The 17,455-nt window shown below is 56.7% G+C and overlaps 2 protein-coding genes across 4 annotated transcripts; one reads left to right on the plus strand and one right to left on the minus strand.

The window, feature by feature from the left end:
• Positions 1 to 5: 5 nt before the first annotated feature.
• On the minus strand, positions 6 to 5,478 carry LOC142049064 (uncharacterized). 3 transcript variants are annotated; one of them, XM_075076456.1, is made up of 5 exons: positions 4,934 to 5,478; positions 4,414 to 4,552; positions 3,418 to 3,525; positions 3,156 to 3,254; positions 7 to 2,653 (listed from the first exon to the last, which is right to left on the minus strand). In XM_075076456.1, the coding sequence occupies exons 3-5, from the start codon at positions 3,503 to 3,505 to the stop codon at positions 672 to 674; spliced, it is 2,169 nt and encodes a 722-aa protein (XP_074932557.1). In that variant the 5' UTR covers positions 3,506 to 3,525; positions 4,414 to 4,552; positions 4,934 to 5,478; the 3' UTR covers positions 7 to 671. The 3 variants fall into 3 exon arrangements, with proteins under 3 accessions (XP_074932558.1, XP_074932557.1, XP_074932556.1); XM_075076455.1 differs by having other exon boundaries at positions 4,414 to 4,555; XM_075076457.1 differs by lacking the exons at positions 4,414 to 4,552; positions 4,934 to 5,478 and adding an exon at positions 3,991 to 4,052 and having other exon boundaries at positions 6 to 2,653.
• Positions 5,479 to 7,996: 2,518 nt separating this feature from the next.
• On the plus strand, positions 7,997 to 15,740 carry LOC142049075 (E3 ubiquitin-protein ligase TRIM7-like). The gene is made up of 7 exons (XM_075076509.1): positions 7,997 to 8,577; positions 11,095 to 11,181; positions 11,271 to 11,498; positions 12,211 to 12,233; positions 12,756 to 12,871; positions 13,247 to 13,279; positions 14,141 to 15,740. The coding sequence occupies exons 1-7, from the start codon at positions 8,065 to 8,067 to the stop codon at positions 14,665 to 14,667; spliced, it is 1,527 nt and encodes a 508-aa protein (XP_074932610.1). The 5' UTR covers positions 7,997 to 8,064; the 3' UTR covers positions 14,668 to 15,740.
• Positions 15,741 to 17,455: the final 1,715 nt, after the last annotated feature.

Genomic DNA, 17,455 nt, shown 5'->3' on the forward strand with positions numbered 1-17,455 from the left:
GTTTTTTTTTTTTTTTGCTGAACTACCTTCTACTTTATTACCTGCTAACCCGAGCCGAGGCATCCCGGCCTCACCACCCTCACCAAATTCCCAGCTCAGCGCGCCCCAAACAACCCTCGGCACAACCCACGCAGCATTTGGGGGGGGGTCCCAGCAAGGAAGCAGCAGAGCTGGTGAATGAGGCAGGTCCCCGTGGCTCTTTTTCTGAGCTGTTTACCCCCAAAAGCCCCCTGTGGAAAGGGGTTCCCTGGGTGATTTTACCGATGGGTCCTCTCCTGTATGCTCAAGCTGTGTTGCGCCCCCTTCTGCCATCCCCCCCCCCCCCCGCAGTGGGGCAGAGGATGAGGAGGGTTATAGGGAGAAGTGTCAGCTCCCCACCACCCCAGATTATCACCCAGCCCTCCCCAAATCCACCCCAAGCCTACCCTGTCCCTCCTCTCCCAGTCTCCCCCGCAAAGCCCCTACACTGGTTGCTACTCCCTGGCACACACCGCTCGCCCTCCCCCTGACCCCTCCCCACCACCGCTAGACCCTCCCTTTCCCTATCCTGACCCCCACCTCAGGGTACTCCTCCTCCCCAGCTGCCGCAATATCCCTGCCCTACCCTGTGGGGAGACCCCAAAGGCGGAGGGTGGCTCTGAGCGCCCCACCAGGGTCCCTGTGGCCCCATCTCAGGAGCTGGGGGGAGGTAGGGAAGCCCAGGGCTCCTGGGAGGCAGAGGCATCACTTTGCAGGGTCTCCCCCTCCCCAGGCCTCCATGCCATGGTGGGAGGTGGGAGAGCCTTGGCAGCCCAGCCCCTGGGGGCTGAGGAGGAGGAAGGCACAGGGTGCTGCTGGAAAACGGAGCTGGGCTCTTCGGGCCAGAGCTCGGAGGGGGTGGGCGTCCCCCCTCGCCGCTCACCCTCCCACCACGCAGGCGGCAGCAAGGAGAGGGGGCTGCGACCCCCGGCGCCGGCAGCAGCGGCATGCAGTCGCTGGTGAGCCGCCAGGGCCGTGCCGAGGCCGAAGGTTTTGCCGCATTCAGGACAGACGTGCCGCTTCTCCGGGCCGCCCTGCGTGTGGGCGCGCTGGTGCCGGTTGCGGTGGGAGCTGCGGCCGAAGCATTTGCCGCAGTGGGCGCAGGAGAAAGGTTTCTCGCCGGTGTGGGTGAGCCGGTGTCGGTCGTAGTGGGAGCTCCAGGCAAACCCTTTGCCGCAGATGCCACACTGGTAGGGTTTCTCGCCCCGGTGAAGCCGTCGGTGCCGCTCCAAGCTGGCCGGCGTGCTAAAACCTTTGCCACACTCGGGGCAAGCGTGGGGCCGACCTGGCTGGGCGGCGTGGGTGCGACGATGAGCCAACAAGGTGGAGCTGACGGCGAAGCTCTTCCCGCACTCGCCGCAGCGGTAGGGCCGCTCGCCGGTGTGTACCCGGCGGTGCCGTTCCAGGTGGGAGCTGACGGCGAACGCCCGACCGCACTCCCCGCAGCGGAAGGGCTTTTCCCCGGTGTGGATGCGGCGATGGCGCTCCAGGTGCGAGACCCAGCCGAAACTTTTCCCGCACGCCCCACATGGGTAGGGTTTGCCACCGCCCCCTCCGGCACCGGCTTCCTCGGTGGCTGCTGCCACGGCTTTGGTGGCATCGTCGGCTTGGTGTTGCCGGGTGTGGGTGCGCCGGTGCTTGGCCAGGGCTGAGCCCCAACGGAAGCAGCGTTTGCAATCCGGGCAGGGGTACGGCCGCTCGCCGGTGTGAACGCGCTGGTGTTTGAGGAGGTTGGAGCTCTGGCCAAAGCATTTGCCGCACTGCTCGCAGCGGTAGGGCTGCGGGGGGCTGCCGGTGGGTTCGGCACCAGCTGGCAACGTCTGGGTGCCCTTGTGCTTGAAGCGCTGGGGGTCCGTCTGGTGGTTGAGGCGCTTGCCACAGTCGGCACATTTCTGGGGGGGTGGAGGGGGCTCTTCCTCTGCCTCCCCGTCCTCCTCATCCTCGGAGGCAGCGGTGGTAGCGTGGGTGCGCATGTGCCGGTCGAGGTGGGAGCTCCAGGCGAAGGCTCGCCCGCATTCGGCGCACTGGAAGGGCTTCTCACCGGTGTGGATGCGCCGATGCCGCTCGAGGTGGGAGCTCCAGGCGAACGCTTTCCCACACACCCCACACTCGTAGGGTTTCCCACCCAGGTGGCTCTTCTGGTGCCGGTCAAGGGCCCCCGGATCGGCAAAGCTCCGGCCGCACTGGGGGCAGCGGTTCGGTTTCTCCCCACCGGGCGCGTGGGTACGCTGGTGGGTGAGCAAGGAGGAGCTGACGCTGAAGCGGCGCCCGCAGTCGGGGCAGGAGTAGGGGCGCTCGCCTGTATGGACCCGCTGATGGATGGTGAGGTCCGAGCGTTGGATGAAGCATTTGCCGCAGTCGGGGCATTCATGGGGGCGGTCGCCGGTGTGGATCTTCTGGTGCTTTACCAGGGCTGACTTGTGGCTGAAGCTCTTCCCGCACTCGCTGCACGTGTTGCTGGGTTGGCTCTCACCCGGGCGCGTGGCCGTCTCTCCTGGTCCCTCACTCCTGCCCGCCTTTGCCCCAGCCTCGGCAGGGCTCGACGGGCGCTCCTCTCCTGCAGGTTTCACCACTTTGGGCTCTTTCTCAGCACCTTCTTCTCGAGGGGGTTCCTGCTCCACTCCTGCTCCATCCTCTGTGGGGCACAAAGAGAGACAGACAGAACCCAGGCAGGAGATATCATCTCTCCCGGGGAAAGTGGAAGGAAAAGGAGAGCAAAGAGGGATTCCTCCTCCTTTTTTATTTCACACACTCTTCCAGGTAAGAACCTCTAGCAGAGGCATCTCCGGTCCCCAACACTCCTCTCTGCCGCCAACGTGGACATGGTAACTAATACACCACCACCTCCACCGCACCTCCATGGACTACTCCAGAAATGCAGTGTTCTAGGAAGGGGGTCCAGCATTTCCATTTTGGCCAGGACATGCCTCTGGCGTTACAGTCTCTCCTCCCCAGCATCTTTCTTCCATGCCATGGCCAAAACCAGGGCTTGCAGCCTGGGGTACGGCAGCAGCCGTTATGGTGGGGGTTTGCCCATTTTGGGGAGAGATCGGCAGTGGAGGAAGCCCTCTGCACTTGTAGGGGCCAAACCCAGGCTTTTTCCCTGCTGTGGTTGAGGCATGATCGGAGAGACTCACCTGCAGCCGGGGTGTCCCTGGGCACGTGGAGATCCAGGGCTGTAGGTTCATCCCCGTGGTCCAGGCGGGACAGCAGATCAGGCTTGGAAACAGGGAAATCTGGAAAAGAGAGGGGGGGGGATGAGCAACATGGGTCAGAAAGGTCTGCCCTACCCAGCAGCCCCCCAACCCCAGCACCCCTTGCGTGAAGACATGAAGATCCAGCAAGCTGGATCCTCTGTCCACCCCAAATTTTCTGCTGCAGGACGGGTAGGCTCCTCACCCAGTGCCATCAGCATCTCGTAGCTCTCCTGCATCACGTCGCGATACAGCGCTCTCTGTCGCGGGTCCAGCAGCACGTACGGCTCCATGGCTGGTGCCACCAGACGCCCTGTAAGCAGAGCCCGGCCTGTGAGCCATCACTGGCTATCATCCTACAGATTTGCACCCATTGGTTGGACTCTTCGTGCAAAACCCTCTAAAAATTAACCTGTGGATTCTCTAATAATCTACTAGATTATTAGGCTCTAATAGGCTAAGATGAATCATGAAATGGGGGTAAGGCGTGGGGACAGGCAGCTGATAAAAACCTCCATCCTTTACCCCGTGTCATGGTTTTAGCCACGTATTTTTCCAGACCCTGCAGGAACTTTATACCCTCTGCCTCTATCAAATCTGGCTGAACAATTGCGGGTTTTTTTCCAAAAGTTAATGGGAAGGAGGAAGCAGAAGGGGAAAACATTAACACAGACAGCACAACTCTTTAAAAAAAAAGAAAGAAGAAAGAGATAAAACCGAGCTTATGAAGAACAAGTTTCTGTAATGTGCAGACAACGCTCTGCTGAGAGATCCTTACCCTAAAATTCATTTTCAGCCAGACTTTATCTAGCAGCCAGTTCCTACTGCAAGAGACTCCTGTCCCAAATTTTCCAGAACCCTCCCCCCCAAAAAAAAAATCCATAACAATTGCTGCTCCTTCTCAAAGAGGATAAATCACCCAGTTATTTCTCTGTGCAAATCTCCAGAGCCTGTGCTTGGGGTAAAACAGAAGTTTTCCCAGCTGTAGGAAGAGGGTTTGGTGCCCTCCCTTGCAAAAATAATTTAAAAGCAAATTACCACCACTCCCCCAAACCTTTCCTCATCCTCCTCTGTGAGCAGCGGGTGTATTAGTATCCCAAAGCGTGGGTTGATTTATTTTTTTTCTTCCTAGCAGCAGAGCTGTTACAGGTGTGGAGGACAGAGGAAAAGGTGGATTTGCAGAAGGCTGCCACCAACTTACTGATGCCAGGAATGAAAGGGCAATTTCAAGCACGGACTGCAGACCCTTCCTGCAATTTTTGCCTTTTTGAGTGGTTTTTTTTTTGAAGCCCCCAGCAGCATCTCAGCCTGCTTCATTTATTCCCCGGTAGTTTGCCATCCTGCTAAAAAAAATAAAAATAAAGGGGTCAATACCGCACGCCCTTACAGACAACTCCACTCCCAGCCAAAAATGAAAGCCACCCGCCTGAATGAAGCAACGGGGGAAGGACGGATGCCTGCAGGAAGACAACGGGGCTGGGGTTTTGGTGGGGTTTTGGGGTTTTTTTTTGTTATTTTCCACCCCCTCCCTGGGGATGGAAAGCATCCAGGCACCGAGTTTAAGCCTGGTGTGTGTGCGGGCACCCTGGGGAGGAGAGCCGGAGGGGACAGGAGAAGACAGGAAGGGAAGGATGGAGGGGGAAAGGAAGGGGATGGAAAAAAAAAAAAGGAGCCATTTTCTGCTCCCTCTCCACATCCAAAAAACCGAACCTCTCCATTACCTGCAGTCTCCAGCTCGGGAGGTGCTGTCAGCAAAGCCTGGAGATGTCCCCCCCCTACACTTTTTTCTCCCCAGAAAGCCCCTTTTCTCCCCCAAAAAAAAGAGACAGTGGGGCAGCGAGGGGCTGTGTGTGTGTGTGTGCGTCCTGGGGATGCGAGGGCCACGGAGAGCCGGTCAGCACGGTGAGGCAGCCGCGGCGTGACCGGGGGAAGCCCGGTCCCTCTGATATCCCGAGCAATAAGAGTTAAAAAAAAAAAAGGGAAGGAAGGAAGGAATTTTAAAAAAAAAAAAAAAAAAAAAGAGGAAAGAAAAAAGAGAGGGGAGAAACGAGCTCTGCACACTTGCCAGGGCCCTCTGGCGGCAATAGCGACGGCATCTCTGGGCGGAAATTAAAAAAAAAAAAGCCACCTTGCAAAGTGAAAAATGCTCAGCGGTGTCCCAGTGAGGTGGTTTTCCTCAAATTGTGGGAAAAAGGACAGTTTGAGGGTTTGCCTATACCTCCATGGGGATGGGGAAGTGCCTCTGGGGGACATTTTCCTCATGGAGGACTGAGGTGGTGGAGCTCCTTGGTGCTGGCTGGAAGCACAACCCCATAAATTTATTGGTGATAAACCCATTAGGGACCGCTTTGGGGCCAAAAATCCTGAATTTGGAGCTGGGGAAGAGTATTGGGGGATGTTTTAGCAAGGCTGGACTGAGAGGACCGAGCTGCCGAGCTGTGTAAAGTCTCCTATTGTGGTGTCTGTCCCAGTTCTTCACGGGGGGAAAGGCTATGGTTTTGGGGGTAAAAGGGGGGTTTTCTGTCAATGGAGGTGGCTGCCTGCATGTCAGGGCTGTCAAGCCAGCAAGGAGCATGGCCCAAACGTGTTTAAGACCCTCCAAGAGGGGTTTGGGGCTCGCAGATGCCTCAAAAATGGTCCCATCCCCCCCCCGGGCCACAGTGGCCCTTCTGGGGGGCTTTACCCGCGACAGAGCCCGTCGCCATGGCAATGCTGGCTGGCTGCCCTCACCCAAGATGGACCCCAGGGCTTCATTCCCCAGGGGCCATCTTAAGCAGGGCTGCCCTGGCGGCAAGGGGAAGGCCGCGGCCATCTCGCCCCGCTGGCCCCAACCACCCCACGCTGAGGAGGAGGCCGTAGCCATCTCCCCTCTCGTCCTGCCTGAGGGCGAGACTGCCATTTTGGAAGAGGGCTGGGTACGCCATTTTGGAAGCGGGCGCAGGCCGCCATTTTGGAAGTGGGCGCCTCCCCTCTGAGGCGATCCCAACCATCAGGCCCCGAATTAACGGTTTTTCACCTCGATTTCTACCCTCCCCAACCCAAAAGTAAGGTCTCCCGTAAATGTTTCCTCCCCAAAGCAAATTTCACTGGAGATAGTGAGGAAAAATTAAAGAAAAGCAGAGAAATCGTGGCATTGAGAGAAATCTGCCTCGCACCTCTCCCACAGCAAGAGGGACGCTCCTGGTAGGGATTATAAATCTGGGAAAGGGCTATTGCATGGCTGCAGGGAGGTTTTGGGTTATTTTTCTCTGAATTCAGGTCTAGCAAACTGACCTGTGACACCTGTGGTGTTACAGCAGAGGGGCTGACGCTGTGAAAACCACCCCCAAAAAATCCTCCCGCCTTTGGCAGCCCAACCCCGGCATTTTGCTAGCATTGGGGTGAATTAACCGGATTTAGGGGCCCTCCTAGAAATGTCCCTTCGCTCCAGCCTGATGGTGAAAACCAAATGGAAAAGCGTGAAAAATGGGAGGATGTTTCAGCAGGGTAGGGGACAGCCCCGACTGTTAGAAGAATCATTAAGAGAAATTAAAGAGGGAGATTGCCCGCATTCAGCCTAATGAAGACGCTTTGATGTCAAAACTTGAGACATTAAGACGATCGCTTTTAGTGATTATTAATATGTGATTTAATAGTATCTGTTTAATAGAGACAGGCCGAGGAGATGTGGATAAATTAATGCATCTTTAAAGTTTATTTTCAGGGGAGTCTTGGAATTATGGAGCTCTGTGGATGTAGGGATGCTCCGTGGAGCTGCTGCCCCGCCGTGGGGCACCTCGGGGAGGGGCGATGCCCCCCAGGGATGCTCCGTGGGGCCGGTACCCCAGTACGGGGGGGATCTCAAGGTAAAGGTGGAGTCCCTGGCCCTGATGCCCCCCCTCTTTTACAAGGCAGGCAGGGGAATGCAGGTGTCCAGCGCAGCAGCCCCCACACTCATGTATGAGTGGGACCCAGGAGTGCAGCTGCCTCCTCCTACATCCTATAGGCACTGATGCACCCCCCCCACAACATCCTATAAGGACCTAGACATCCAGGCTTCATCCCCCCCAGCAACCTATAGGGGTGCAGACCGCCCCCCTGGCACCCTATAGGGACCACAATATGTTCTCCGGATGCCAACAACCTATAAGGACCACCCCCCTGCAGCACCTTATAGGCACCTGTACATCCATTCCCCCCCAACATCATGTAAGATCCCATTCAGGCTCCCCCAGCACCTATAGGGACACAACCGCCTCCCAGCACCCTATAGGCATGGATGCATCCACACCTCACACCGACATCCTGTAGGGACCCAGACACCCAGGCTCCCGCAGACCCCTATAGGGACACACACCCCTCCCAGCACCCTATAGGCACAGATGCATCAACCCCCCCAGCATCCTATAGGGACCCAGACGTCCAGGCTCCCCTAGGACCCTATAGGCACCGATGCATCCACCTCCCCAGCATCCTATAGGGACCCAGACATTTGGGGCCCCCCAGCACCTTGTAGGGACACACACCCCTCCCAGCACCCTATAGGCACTGATGCATTGACACCCCACCCCCAACATCCTATAGAGACTCAGACATTTGGGGGCCCCCCAACACCCTATAGGGACACGCCCCCCCCCCCCCGCTCCCTATAGCCCCCACCAACCAGGCCTGTAGGCCCCGCCCCTTCCCGTCCCACGCATGCGCAGTCCTCCTCCCGCGGGGAAAAGGCGCAGGCGTCTTGGCGCCTTGTCCCTCCCCGCGCAGGCGCGGCCCCGCCCCCCGGGCCCCGCGCAGGCGCGGCGCCGCCCCTCCCGCCCGGCAGACGGGAGGACGGAGCGGCGCGGAGCGGATCGCGGAGCCCAGCGCAGCCGAGATGGAGGCGCCGCCCGCTCCCCCCGCCGTCCCGCCCGCTCCCTGCAGCGCGGCCCGCAGCCTGCAGGACGAGTTGACGTGCCCGGTGTGCTTGGAGTACTTCAACGACCCGGTGCTGGTGGCTGAGTGCGGGCATAACTTCTGCCGCGCCTGCGTGACCCAGTGCTGGGAGGACTCGGCGCGGCGGCTTTGCTGCCCTCAGTGCCGGGAGCCGGTGCCACAACGGCTTTTCCGCCCTAACCGTTCTCTCGGTAACATCGTCCACATCGTTCGCCAGTTGGGGTTACCGCCGGGCCCCGCTGAACCGCCGCCGGGGCCTCCCGCCCCCGCCCCGCCTCTGCCCGCTGCTGCTCCGCCCGGCCCGCCGGGGCCGCCGCGCTGCCCCCGCCATGGCGAACCCTTACGGCTTTACTGCGTGCAGGATCGCCGCGCCGTCTGCGTCGTCTGCCACCTTTCCCGGGAGCACCGCACCCACACCGTGCTCCCCGCCGAGGAGGCGGCCCACGCCGCAGAGGTCAGTGGGCGGGGGGGGGGGGGGGGGGGGGGGGGGGCGACGGGATACGGGGACGTCCCAGGGGCGGCAGGGAGCTGGGGAGCACATACCGGCTGTGCTAAGGACTCCCCTATTTGGGGGACCCCCCCCCTAAGGAGGGGGGAGTACTGGGAACCCCTCCCGGGATGTTGAGGTGCAATGAGGAAACCCCAGGGGGAGCCCTTCTGGGGTGCGGAAGACCACCCCGAAGGCTGGGGGGTGAGATAGGGACCCCTTCTGCAAAGGGAGAGTACCAGGGACACCCCCTACCCCGAATTGGGGGTGCAATAAGGACACCCCACGGGGTGGGAGTGCGCCAGGGAACCCCCTCCCCACACGAGGCAATGCACCTCGGGTGCACTGGGGATGTCCGTCCCCTCCCTCCCTGTACCTACTGGTGACCCACTGCCCCCAGGGTGTAAGGTGCACTAGGGAGTATCCCCCATGATGTGTACCCCCCCATCCATATGTACCTGGGGTGCAGTGAGGATAGTGGGGTCCCCCCAAAGGTGTGGGGTTCAGAATGGGGCCCCACTGGGGACTCCCTTCCAAGGTGGGTGCTCCTCTGTACAGTGGGGCAGGGAATTGGGGTGCAGTAGGGACTCAAATCCCCCTCCCCCCCCAAAACGGGGACACCCTGGGGTGGGGGCTGACCCCATGCAGTAGGGCAGGATGGGGGACTTTCCTGTGTGCAAAAATGGAGCTGGGTTTAACTGGGAATATACTGGAAAGGGGGGTTTGGTCTCCTGCTTGAAATAATATTGAGCTGGTATGGGAATTCCCGGGGTCCCCTTTGTGTGGGTGTGAGTGTGCAAAATACCATCCGGCACCCCAAAATCCTTAGCTCCCGTTACCCTGGGTGGAAATGCTCTGGAGTGAGCATGGAGCCTTCCTCCTGGGGATGAGGAGGCTTATTTTTTTTAGCACCAAGCACAATCTGGAGCTGAAGTGGAGCAGGAATCCCCCAGGAGTAACTTCCCTTCCCCCCCCCCCCCCCCCCAAAAAAAAAAAATTAAACTAGCACAGGGCGGTTGAGCAACGTGACGCAGAGCGAATACGGAGCCCGGCCTTCGATCTCCGCCAAAACCGCTGTGGCCATGGAGGGGAGACCCACAGGTTGTGATGGGGGGGGGGGGTTTCCCTTGTGGAAATAATTCTTAATTAATAATTAAGAGGCATGTGAGCGCGGCGGCCTGACCCTGAACACCCAAGCCCTTGTTTCTCCGGCGGGGTGGAAGAAAACCAAGATGCCGGACGGGGAGCGGATGTTTACTGCGCAGCAGCGGCGGCTGGTGGAGGAGGAGGAAGAGGAGGAGGGTGGTGGTGGCACAGCCGAGGCGGCGATTACAGTGGATTGGGGAAGGGATTGCACGATCGTTAACCGCTGTGTGTTAATTGTTGCAATCGTCGGGGTTGAGGCAGGTGGCACCAAAGGCTTTTATACTGAATTTTGGACTGAAATTGCTGCAGGTGGCTGGTTCCACCGTCCTTGTCATCCTCAGTAGCCGTGGTTGCTCTTAGTGGGAAGCCGCAGCTCGAGTTGGAGTCGTTCCCCCCCCCTCCCCCCCCAAATTTGGGATCTTGTCGTTTTTTAGGACCGCAGCATCTTTAGGCAGCTCCGCCATTGAACGCTGCTCAGGCTGTTGCTCTCCTGGGGCTTCCCCCCCACCCCTTGTTAATCTGTGTTTATGCATTTTTAACAACCGGTTGCTGCTTGCAACCCGTGCCTCCATTTTTCTGATTTTTGCTTTTATCTCACACTTAAATTTTCCTGCATTATCGCGAGGCGTGTGGTAGCAAGCACCGGTTTGCACAGCCGGTTAATAGCAGCAAAATCTCTGTAGCTTTGCATTTTATTTATAAAAGATCTATTGTTGCTCGCTCCAAAAAACCCTGCTGCTTTTTGTTTAGCGTTGCTAGGAGCCTCTCCGTCTTCCTTGGAGGTCAAATAACTTAAGCGAGGATGGTTTCCAGTACTAAGCCATTAATAACGAGGAGCCTGGAGGCGGCCGACCCGTCCATCTCAGTGTGGCTCAGGCAGATATTGGGGTGCCTGGGCCGGTCTCCCCGGCTCGTGGCGGGGCTGGGACGTGAAAGCTGATCCCGAGAGGCACCAAGGCGGAAGGGGTTTTCACGTGGGTGGGACTTGCTGGTTTGCATTTGCAGCTGTACTCTTACAGGGAGCTAAAAATTGGCTCTAGTTTTTTATTTCTTGCCTTGCTGCCCTTTCTTCCTCTTCCTGCACCTGGCTCCAAACTGCTGAGGCTGTTTTAGGGACAGGTTTAGGGCTTTCTCAGCATGCCTGAAACTAAGGGTTGAGGATAACAGGGCAGGGGAGGACACAGTGAGGTGATGGCCTCACATCTTTTTAGGTTTATGGCGTTCTCCAGCTTAAAAAAATAAGCACAGCTGGTGAAATCGGAGAGAATTCCCCACCACCCCTTTCCTCTGATCCCAAATAGGAAGGATTCCCAACAGATCTCCTCTTTCTCCTTCCAGGAGGTGCCACAGGAACATTTGAGCTCCCTGAGGAAAGGACGTGAAGAAGCCAAGGCTGAAAGGGAGAGGCAGAGCGAAGACTTGCTGGTGAGTGCCTCAGGGTGGGTGTTTCCCTGAAACCCCGCCCAGCCGTGGGGATGTCGGTCTCATGTGGGTTTCCCTTCTGGGTTTTGCAGAAGCAGACAGAAGTGGAGAGGCAGAAGATTGTGGCCGAGTGCAAGGAGCTCCGAGGCTTCCTGGAGGAGAAGGAGCAGCTCCTGCTGTCCCGTCTGGAGGAGTTAGACAGAGACATCGTTAAGAGGAGAGATGAGAGCGTCTCCCGGCTCTCCGAGGAGATTGCCCAGCTCGATAAGCTGCTGGGTGAGCAGGGAGGAGAGAATGGCCCAGGAAACCAGTCTGGGCAGGTGAGACTCCTGGGATGTGGCCTCCCAGCCCAGAGGTTATGGCATAGCAGGGTGTAAAACCGGGAGAGCTTAAGGTTGGGATCCCTGGGGACAAAAATCCCTTTACAGGGAGTGCGGGGTGCTGATGTGCGCTGCTGGGGAGCAGCTCGGGTCCTGTTACTCCGTGCTGGAGCTGGCCCATCTATGAGTCAGGGGTTTGGACTTGCTGCTGGCCTTGTGGGTGGCTTTTTCAGGTGGGAACCCAAATTTTAGCACAGCTTTTGGGGGGGGGGAAAAAAAGTTGGCCTTTGTAGTAGAGAAGCTGCTTGGGCTCCCTTTGATACCAGGAACTAAGAAATACCCAGAGAAACCTCTCAGACACTTTTGGTTTGTGTCACTCCATCAGGGCTGTGAGCCCTGAATCCTCGTGGTTTTGGCAGCTTGGTGGCTATCGTGATTTTTCTTCATTTCTTTAAAAAAGGAGTGTGTTTGTTTTTTCCCCCAGCCACACTAAAAAAGGGGAAGAAAAAAAAACAACCAACCCATAATTATAAACTAATTCTGCCATCTCCGTGAGTCCAGTCGCGCTCTGCTTTGGAAACAGCTGCTGAGAGGTGATCCCCTTAGCGGAGCAGCCGTGGGGCCAGTTTTGGGGGTGATTTTGGAGGTTGTGAGGTAGAAGAGACTCGTACTGATTCGCTTCTTGGTTTGTTTTTTTTTTTTCCTGCTCCAGGGTGTTGTCCCAGCTGGAAGCAGGTGAGTGAACCTGAGCCCTTGCTGGGTTAACTGGGAGGCTCACAGCGGAGGCAGAGCTTCCTCCCCACCTGCCTTGTGGTTCTCACCCATGCCTGGGTGTTAACCTTTGAGGCAAAATCAAACCTTTAGCGAAGGGGGTTTGCAGCAGGTGGGTTGTGGGAGGGTTGGAGCATCCTTCCAGACGAAACCGCAGAGTCGTTGGGTTGGTGAGGGACCAAACCCACACCGTCAGGACCAGTATCAAAAGCCGAATCCAGCCGCTCAGGGCTGAACCCCAGCCAAGGCCTAGAGATCCCCCCACATCTCCATCTGGGTGTCCTCTGTGCCTCGTACTGGGCAGCCCCAAACTGGACCCAGTCCTCAGGTGTGGCCTCAAGCGCTGACAGAGGGGGAATAATCCAACACCAAACCCCTTCAGTACCAGGGCAGGTTTCTTCCCTGCCTTTAGTTTGGAGCTTTTAGGTTGTTTTGTTTTTTTTTTTTTTTCCCGGAGGGAACCTAATATTTATTTCTCTTCCACAGCTTTGAGAGCTGGATGTTTTGCAAGCCGGAGGCTGGCTTCACGGAGCTGGAGAAGAAACTCAAGAGCTTTTCCCAGAAGAGCGCAGTGCTGAAAGAGGTCTTGCTGGAGTTCAAGGGTAAGTGCTGAAAAAGGTTTCCTTTAAAAGCAGGTCCCTCCTAACCCCTACGTTGAATTCACCTTAAAAGACGGAATCCAACTTAAAAGAAGACGTGGTTTGAGCTGTGCTCTTGTTTCCCCCTTGGGCTTGTTGGGAGAACTCTTTATTGTTTGAGCATCTGCTCATCAAAAATAAAAAGCCCTGTTTGCTTGGAAAGCGGCACCTTGCCCTTGGATTTCTGCGTGGAAGGCTGACGTAGCTGGACGCGGTCGTTCCCGAGCAGCGGTGTTTGGTGGCTCGCCATAAGGGGGGCAGCGAGGTCGCGTGTGCGTAGGCGGTCCCCGGCGACTCCCCGTGCACGAAGAGATCTCAATTTTTCTTTTCTTCCCTCAGAGAACCTCCGGTTCGAGCTGGAGAATGACACAGGTGAGCACGGTTTGCTTTTGGGAGTCTGACCTTCATTTTTGCAAGGCTTAATTTGGGAGTTTCAGCTTCCCGGGGGGGCATCTTGGCGGTAAGACCTTCAAGCTGGCCTTAGAGGTCGGGAGAGGAGAAAATTATTGCTCGTGCTGCCAAGGGAAGGGGGGGAAAAACTGATCCACCCTCTGGGAGAGTCCACAAAAAGCGCAGCCCTCAAATTTGGTGGGAAACTGGCGTTAAGAGGAGTCTGCAGAAGCTGATCTGCTCCACCTGGAGTGAGGAGACCTTTGGCCCCGCCGGTGGGCATTGAGTTAGCTCAGAGGTGGACTTTGCAACCTTTTGCGTCCACTGCTCTAGTTCGGGGCTGTCGCTGGGCTCCGTCTCCTTGGCTGGCTGCAGGTTAGACCCGTCTTGCTTCCAGCGGTCCCTGATATTCCCCTCTCACAATCGTTTTCAGGCTGTGAAACAGCCCTAGTTCCTGGCAGTCCCCTGAGGACAAAAGCAGCCCTTAAACACGAGGCTATTTGTGCTCGTTCCTCTCCGGCGCTTGGCAGTGACTAAAAAAAAAATGTTAATTCTGACCAGAAATTTCTATTCCAGGGCAAGGAGGTGTCTCAGGTGGGGCGGACTTTGTGGCAGAGATCGGGCTGTTTCTCTGCTTTAATTAGAAAGTGGAGCCTGATCTTTGTTTTCCCTGCAGCTCTTTGAGCTTTGGGGGCTTAAAGCTTTCGGAGGCCGCTCGCCCGGTGTCGTCCTCGTCTGGTTTGGGGCAGAGACAACGAAATCCCCTCGCAGGGTGGCTCCGATGAGGGTGGGAGGAGGGTCTGTGGCTTGCAGACGCTTACGCCCGTGTTTCCCTCTTCCCAGGAGATCTCTCTCTGGACCCGGACACTGCCAACCCCTACCTGGTGCTGTCGGAGGATAAGAGGAGTGTGCGGCTCAGGAGCGCTCCCCAGGAGCTGCCGGCAAACCCCAAGAGATTCGATTATTCCTTCTGCGTGCTGGCGGCGGAGGGTTTCGTGGCTGGGAGGCATTACTGGGAGGTTGAGGTGGGGGATGGAGAGAGCTGGGTCCTGGGGGCGGCCCGCGAGTCCGTGCGGAGAAAGGAGAAAATCGACTTTGCTCCGGAGGAGGGGATCTGGGCGGTGGGGTTGAACTGGAAGGGGAAGAATTGGGATCAGTATCAGGCTTTCACCTCCCCGGAGACGCCCCTGTCCCTGTGCGAGAGGCCCAGGAAGATCGGGGTGTACCTGGACTACGAAGGCGGGTGGGTGGCGTTTTACAACGCCGATAACATGGCGCCCATCTTCACCTTCACGGCCGCTTTCACCGAAAAGATCTTTCCTTTCTTCTGGCTCTTCTATGTGGGCTCCTCACTCTCCCTTTGCAATTGACCTGTCCGGTTTCTTTAACCCTCCCCAAGGTGACCTGCAAGTAGTGCCCGATCCCGTCCCCTTTTTCCCCTTGCTTTCAGACAAAGGACCCCGAAACTCATGATTGTCCCTTGTTCGGCTTTGGGGTTTCCTTTTTTTTCTTGTTGCATTTAAAAGTTTTGGGTCTCTTTTTACCCTGAAAAACCTTCCTCTGGGGCATCAACCGTTTGAGGGTGGCGGCTTAAATAGCCTCGACGGGGCGGTTATTCCCCCTCCCCCCCCCCCGGCCTGCTGTATAAGCAACCCCATCTATTTTTGTTTCGTTTGACGTTGGCTGCCCCATGTAAACAGGGATGTAACCAGGGAGAAAAGCAACCTTAGGGGTTTATCGCGTCCTGCATTGATCCGTAGCCAAAAAGCCGCCTGCTTTTGTGCAACCTGGGAAGCTCTCGAGGGCTAAAAAGCCCGCGTGAGGAGGAGAGGTACCATACCCAACCCCTGATTTCCGAGACCGTTGCTCTGCAGGTCACCCTTTAGCTTTCCCCTCCACCCCATCCTCGCTTTCCTTTTCCCTTTGGGAAAGGGCTGAGCCTGTCTTTTCGCTGCCGCTAGCGCTAAGAGAGCAAAACCCCGCGATCTCCCTCGCCGCTTCCCCCCCTACCCCGTTAACGCTGAGCATCCGTAGGGCCGAGCACCGGGAGCCGCAGCCCCGGGGATGGGAGGCAGGGTGAGCTGGGGGCGGGGGGGGTCAAGGGGAGGTGGGTGCTTATGGGTCATCCCAAAAGCTGGCAGGGGTGTAGCTGTAAGGAGAGCCGCGGACCTGGAGTCTCTCGGCGTCGCGGATTTTGGGGGTTGGCTTTGCGTAGCTCCCGATGGAAACCCAGGCTGTGTCGTGGGGAAGGAGGGGGAAGCCTTGTTTTAGGTGTGATCTCGCGCGTGCTTATAGACCCCTGCCCGCCCTCGTGTGATCCCGCGATGCTGTTATGTCTCTTTGCCCTGTCACTCTGTTTAGTGGGGAAATAAAAGTTGCTGTGCAAAAGAAAAAAAAAAAAGAAAAAAAAAAACAAAAAAAAAAGAAAAAACCCACCTAAAAACCACCAATTTGCTGTTTGTCTCTGCAGAAGGAGAAGCTGCTCGCTGGGAGCAGGCTCAGTCCTGCAGCGATGCTGCTGAGCCCCCCTCTCCGAGGCGAACGGAGGTGGGGACGCCTCTCCTTGTCCCTAAATCGCTCTCGGGGTGGGTGGGGGGGGTCACGGCAGAGTTTTGGGGTCTCAGCTGGGGGATGGGTGCAGCTGCGGAGGGGCTGAGCAATCCCCGCTAAGGCCTTCAGCTAAGAAACGCCCCTAACTTTGAGCCCCGTGCAAGGGCTGTGGCTCAGAGCCTCTGGTTGTCATTTTGAATTACATTTTAAATGTAAATTGACTTTTTTTATATACCCAAAGAGGGTTTAAGACCCTCCCCACCTTTTCCTTGTGCATATATATAGATATATTTTAATTCTTTGGTCAGAAAGTATTGAGGCAACACCTCCATTTTCTTTGAGAGCTGCTAGAAAAGGGGAAGGAATAAAATAACACGTAAAGCCTTTAAAATAAACCCTTGCAGAAGCAGAATGGGGAGATAAAGGGTGTCCTGGTTTTGGGGGAGCTACGTTAGGGGCTTGTGTGGTGAGGGGTGTCCTCATGGCTCTGCCCGTGCCCATCACCTGGCAGCATCAAGCCCTTTTTTGGGGTGGAAAAAACGCTTTTTGGGGGTGAAAAAAACACATTTTTTGGGGGGGGAAGCCCCTCTGTGAGGGGGCACAGCCCTCCTGCAGGCAAGCATCAGCCACGTGTGCACGGCGAAGGAGCGGGTGGGTGAGGGCACCCTGTGTGATGTTGGGGGGGGGGGGGGAATCAGGGTGCCCACTCCCCCTGCCCAGGAAATTTCCCCCCACCCAATTTCTGTTCTGGGAAGGAAAATCCTGAACAGCAGGAAAACACGACCCTGAGACAGGGTATCGCAGAGCGTCTCCGTGCCGTCACTCATCCTGCGATTTCCCCCTCGTCTGGGAGCTCTCACAGAACCCTCGCAGGCCGATTTTTTTTGGGTCAATTCCTTCATATTCAATATTTCTAAGCCAGAGGCACGGTTTGGATACGGGGGGGGCTGCGCTCGGGCTCCTCTCAGCAGCTGGGATTTCGTCCTCGTTGCAGCCAGAAACAAAAAAGCTGGTTTTTTTTTTACAGAATCACAGTGGAAAGAAAAAAAAAAAACACCTTTAACCCCCAGCTTCTCCCCTGAAATGGGCTTTTTATTCCTCCCCCCCAGGTGCTATTTGAGGGCAGAGCCTGACTTGTAATTCCTACAGCCAGCCCCATTTTTAGGTCCTCGATTCCCGGAGGCGCTCGGGCGAGCTCTGTCCTCCTCCAGCCCTTTTATCTGTGTCAAACCCATCTTCTCGCCTATATTTGCAGCGGGTTTTTTTTTTTTCCCCTCGCTTAAAACCCGTTGAGCTGGTGACCTTCAAGGCCGCATAAATATTACGACCCTTTCCAAAAAGGCTCAATAAAAAAAGGGTTTATAGAACCTGGGGAACCATCGCTGGCTCAAATAACACCCATTTCCAAGGCCAAAACTGATCCCTTCCACCTTCAATCCCTTCCACCTGCTGTTGCCTTCCCAACCTAAATCATCCTTTTTTAAAAAAAAATAAATTGTGCTAAATATAGACAGCCTTTGGGCTTGGTGTCGAGGCGGGCTGCGCACAGGGGAATTGCGCTTTTCTACCTCTGGTTTTCACAGAAACTCAGCGCAGAGGTGCCCGGCG

This window comes from Phalacrocorax aristotelis, chromosome 31, assembly GCF_949628215.1.
Source record: "Phalacrocorax aristotelis chromosome 31, bGulAri2.1, whole genome shotgun sequence".
NCBI lineage: Eukaryota > Metazoa > Chordata > Aves > Suliformes > Phalacrocoracidae > Phalacrocorax > Phalacrocorax aristotelis.

What these genes read in the sequence shown, in the direction of transcription:
- LOC142049075 (XM_075076509.1), top strand. Translation starts at nt 8,065, where the DNA reads ATGGAGGCGCCGCCCGCTCCCCCCGCCGTCCCGCCCGCTCCCTGCAGC. An exon ending in GGTCTTGCTGGAGTTCAAGG is followed by an intron (nt 12,872 to 13,246) that starts GTAAGTGCTGAA and finishes TTCTTCCCTCAG; the next exon opens with AGAACCTCCGGTTCGAGCTG. An exon ending in CGAGCTGGAGAATGACACAG is followed by an intron (nt 13,280 to 14,140) that starts GTGAGCACGGTT and finishes CCCTCTTCCCAG; the next exon opens with GAGATCTCTCTCTGGACCCG.
- LOC142049064 (XM_075076457.1), bottom strand. Translation starts at nt 3,505, where the DNA reads ATGGAGCCGTACGTGCTGCTGGACCCGCGACAGAGAGCGCTGTATCGC. An exon ending in CGAGATGCTGATGGCACTGG is followed by an intron (nt 3,255 to 3,417) that starts GTGAGGAGCCTA and finishes TCTCTTTTCCAG; the next exon opens with ATTTCCCTGTTTCCAAGCCT. An exon ending in CAGGGACACCCCGGCTGCAG is followed by an intron (nt 2,654 to 3,155) that starts GTGAGTCTCTCC and finishes TGTGCCCCACAG; the next exon opens with AGGATGGAGCAGGAGTGGAG.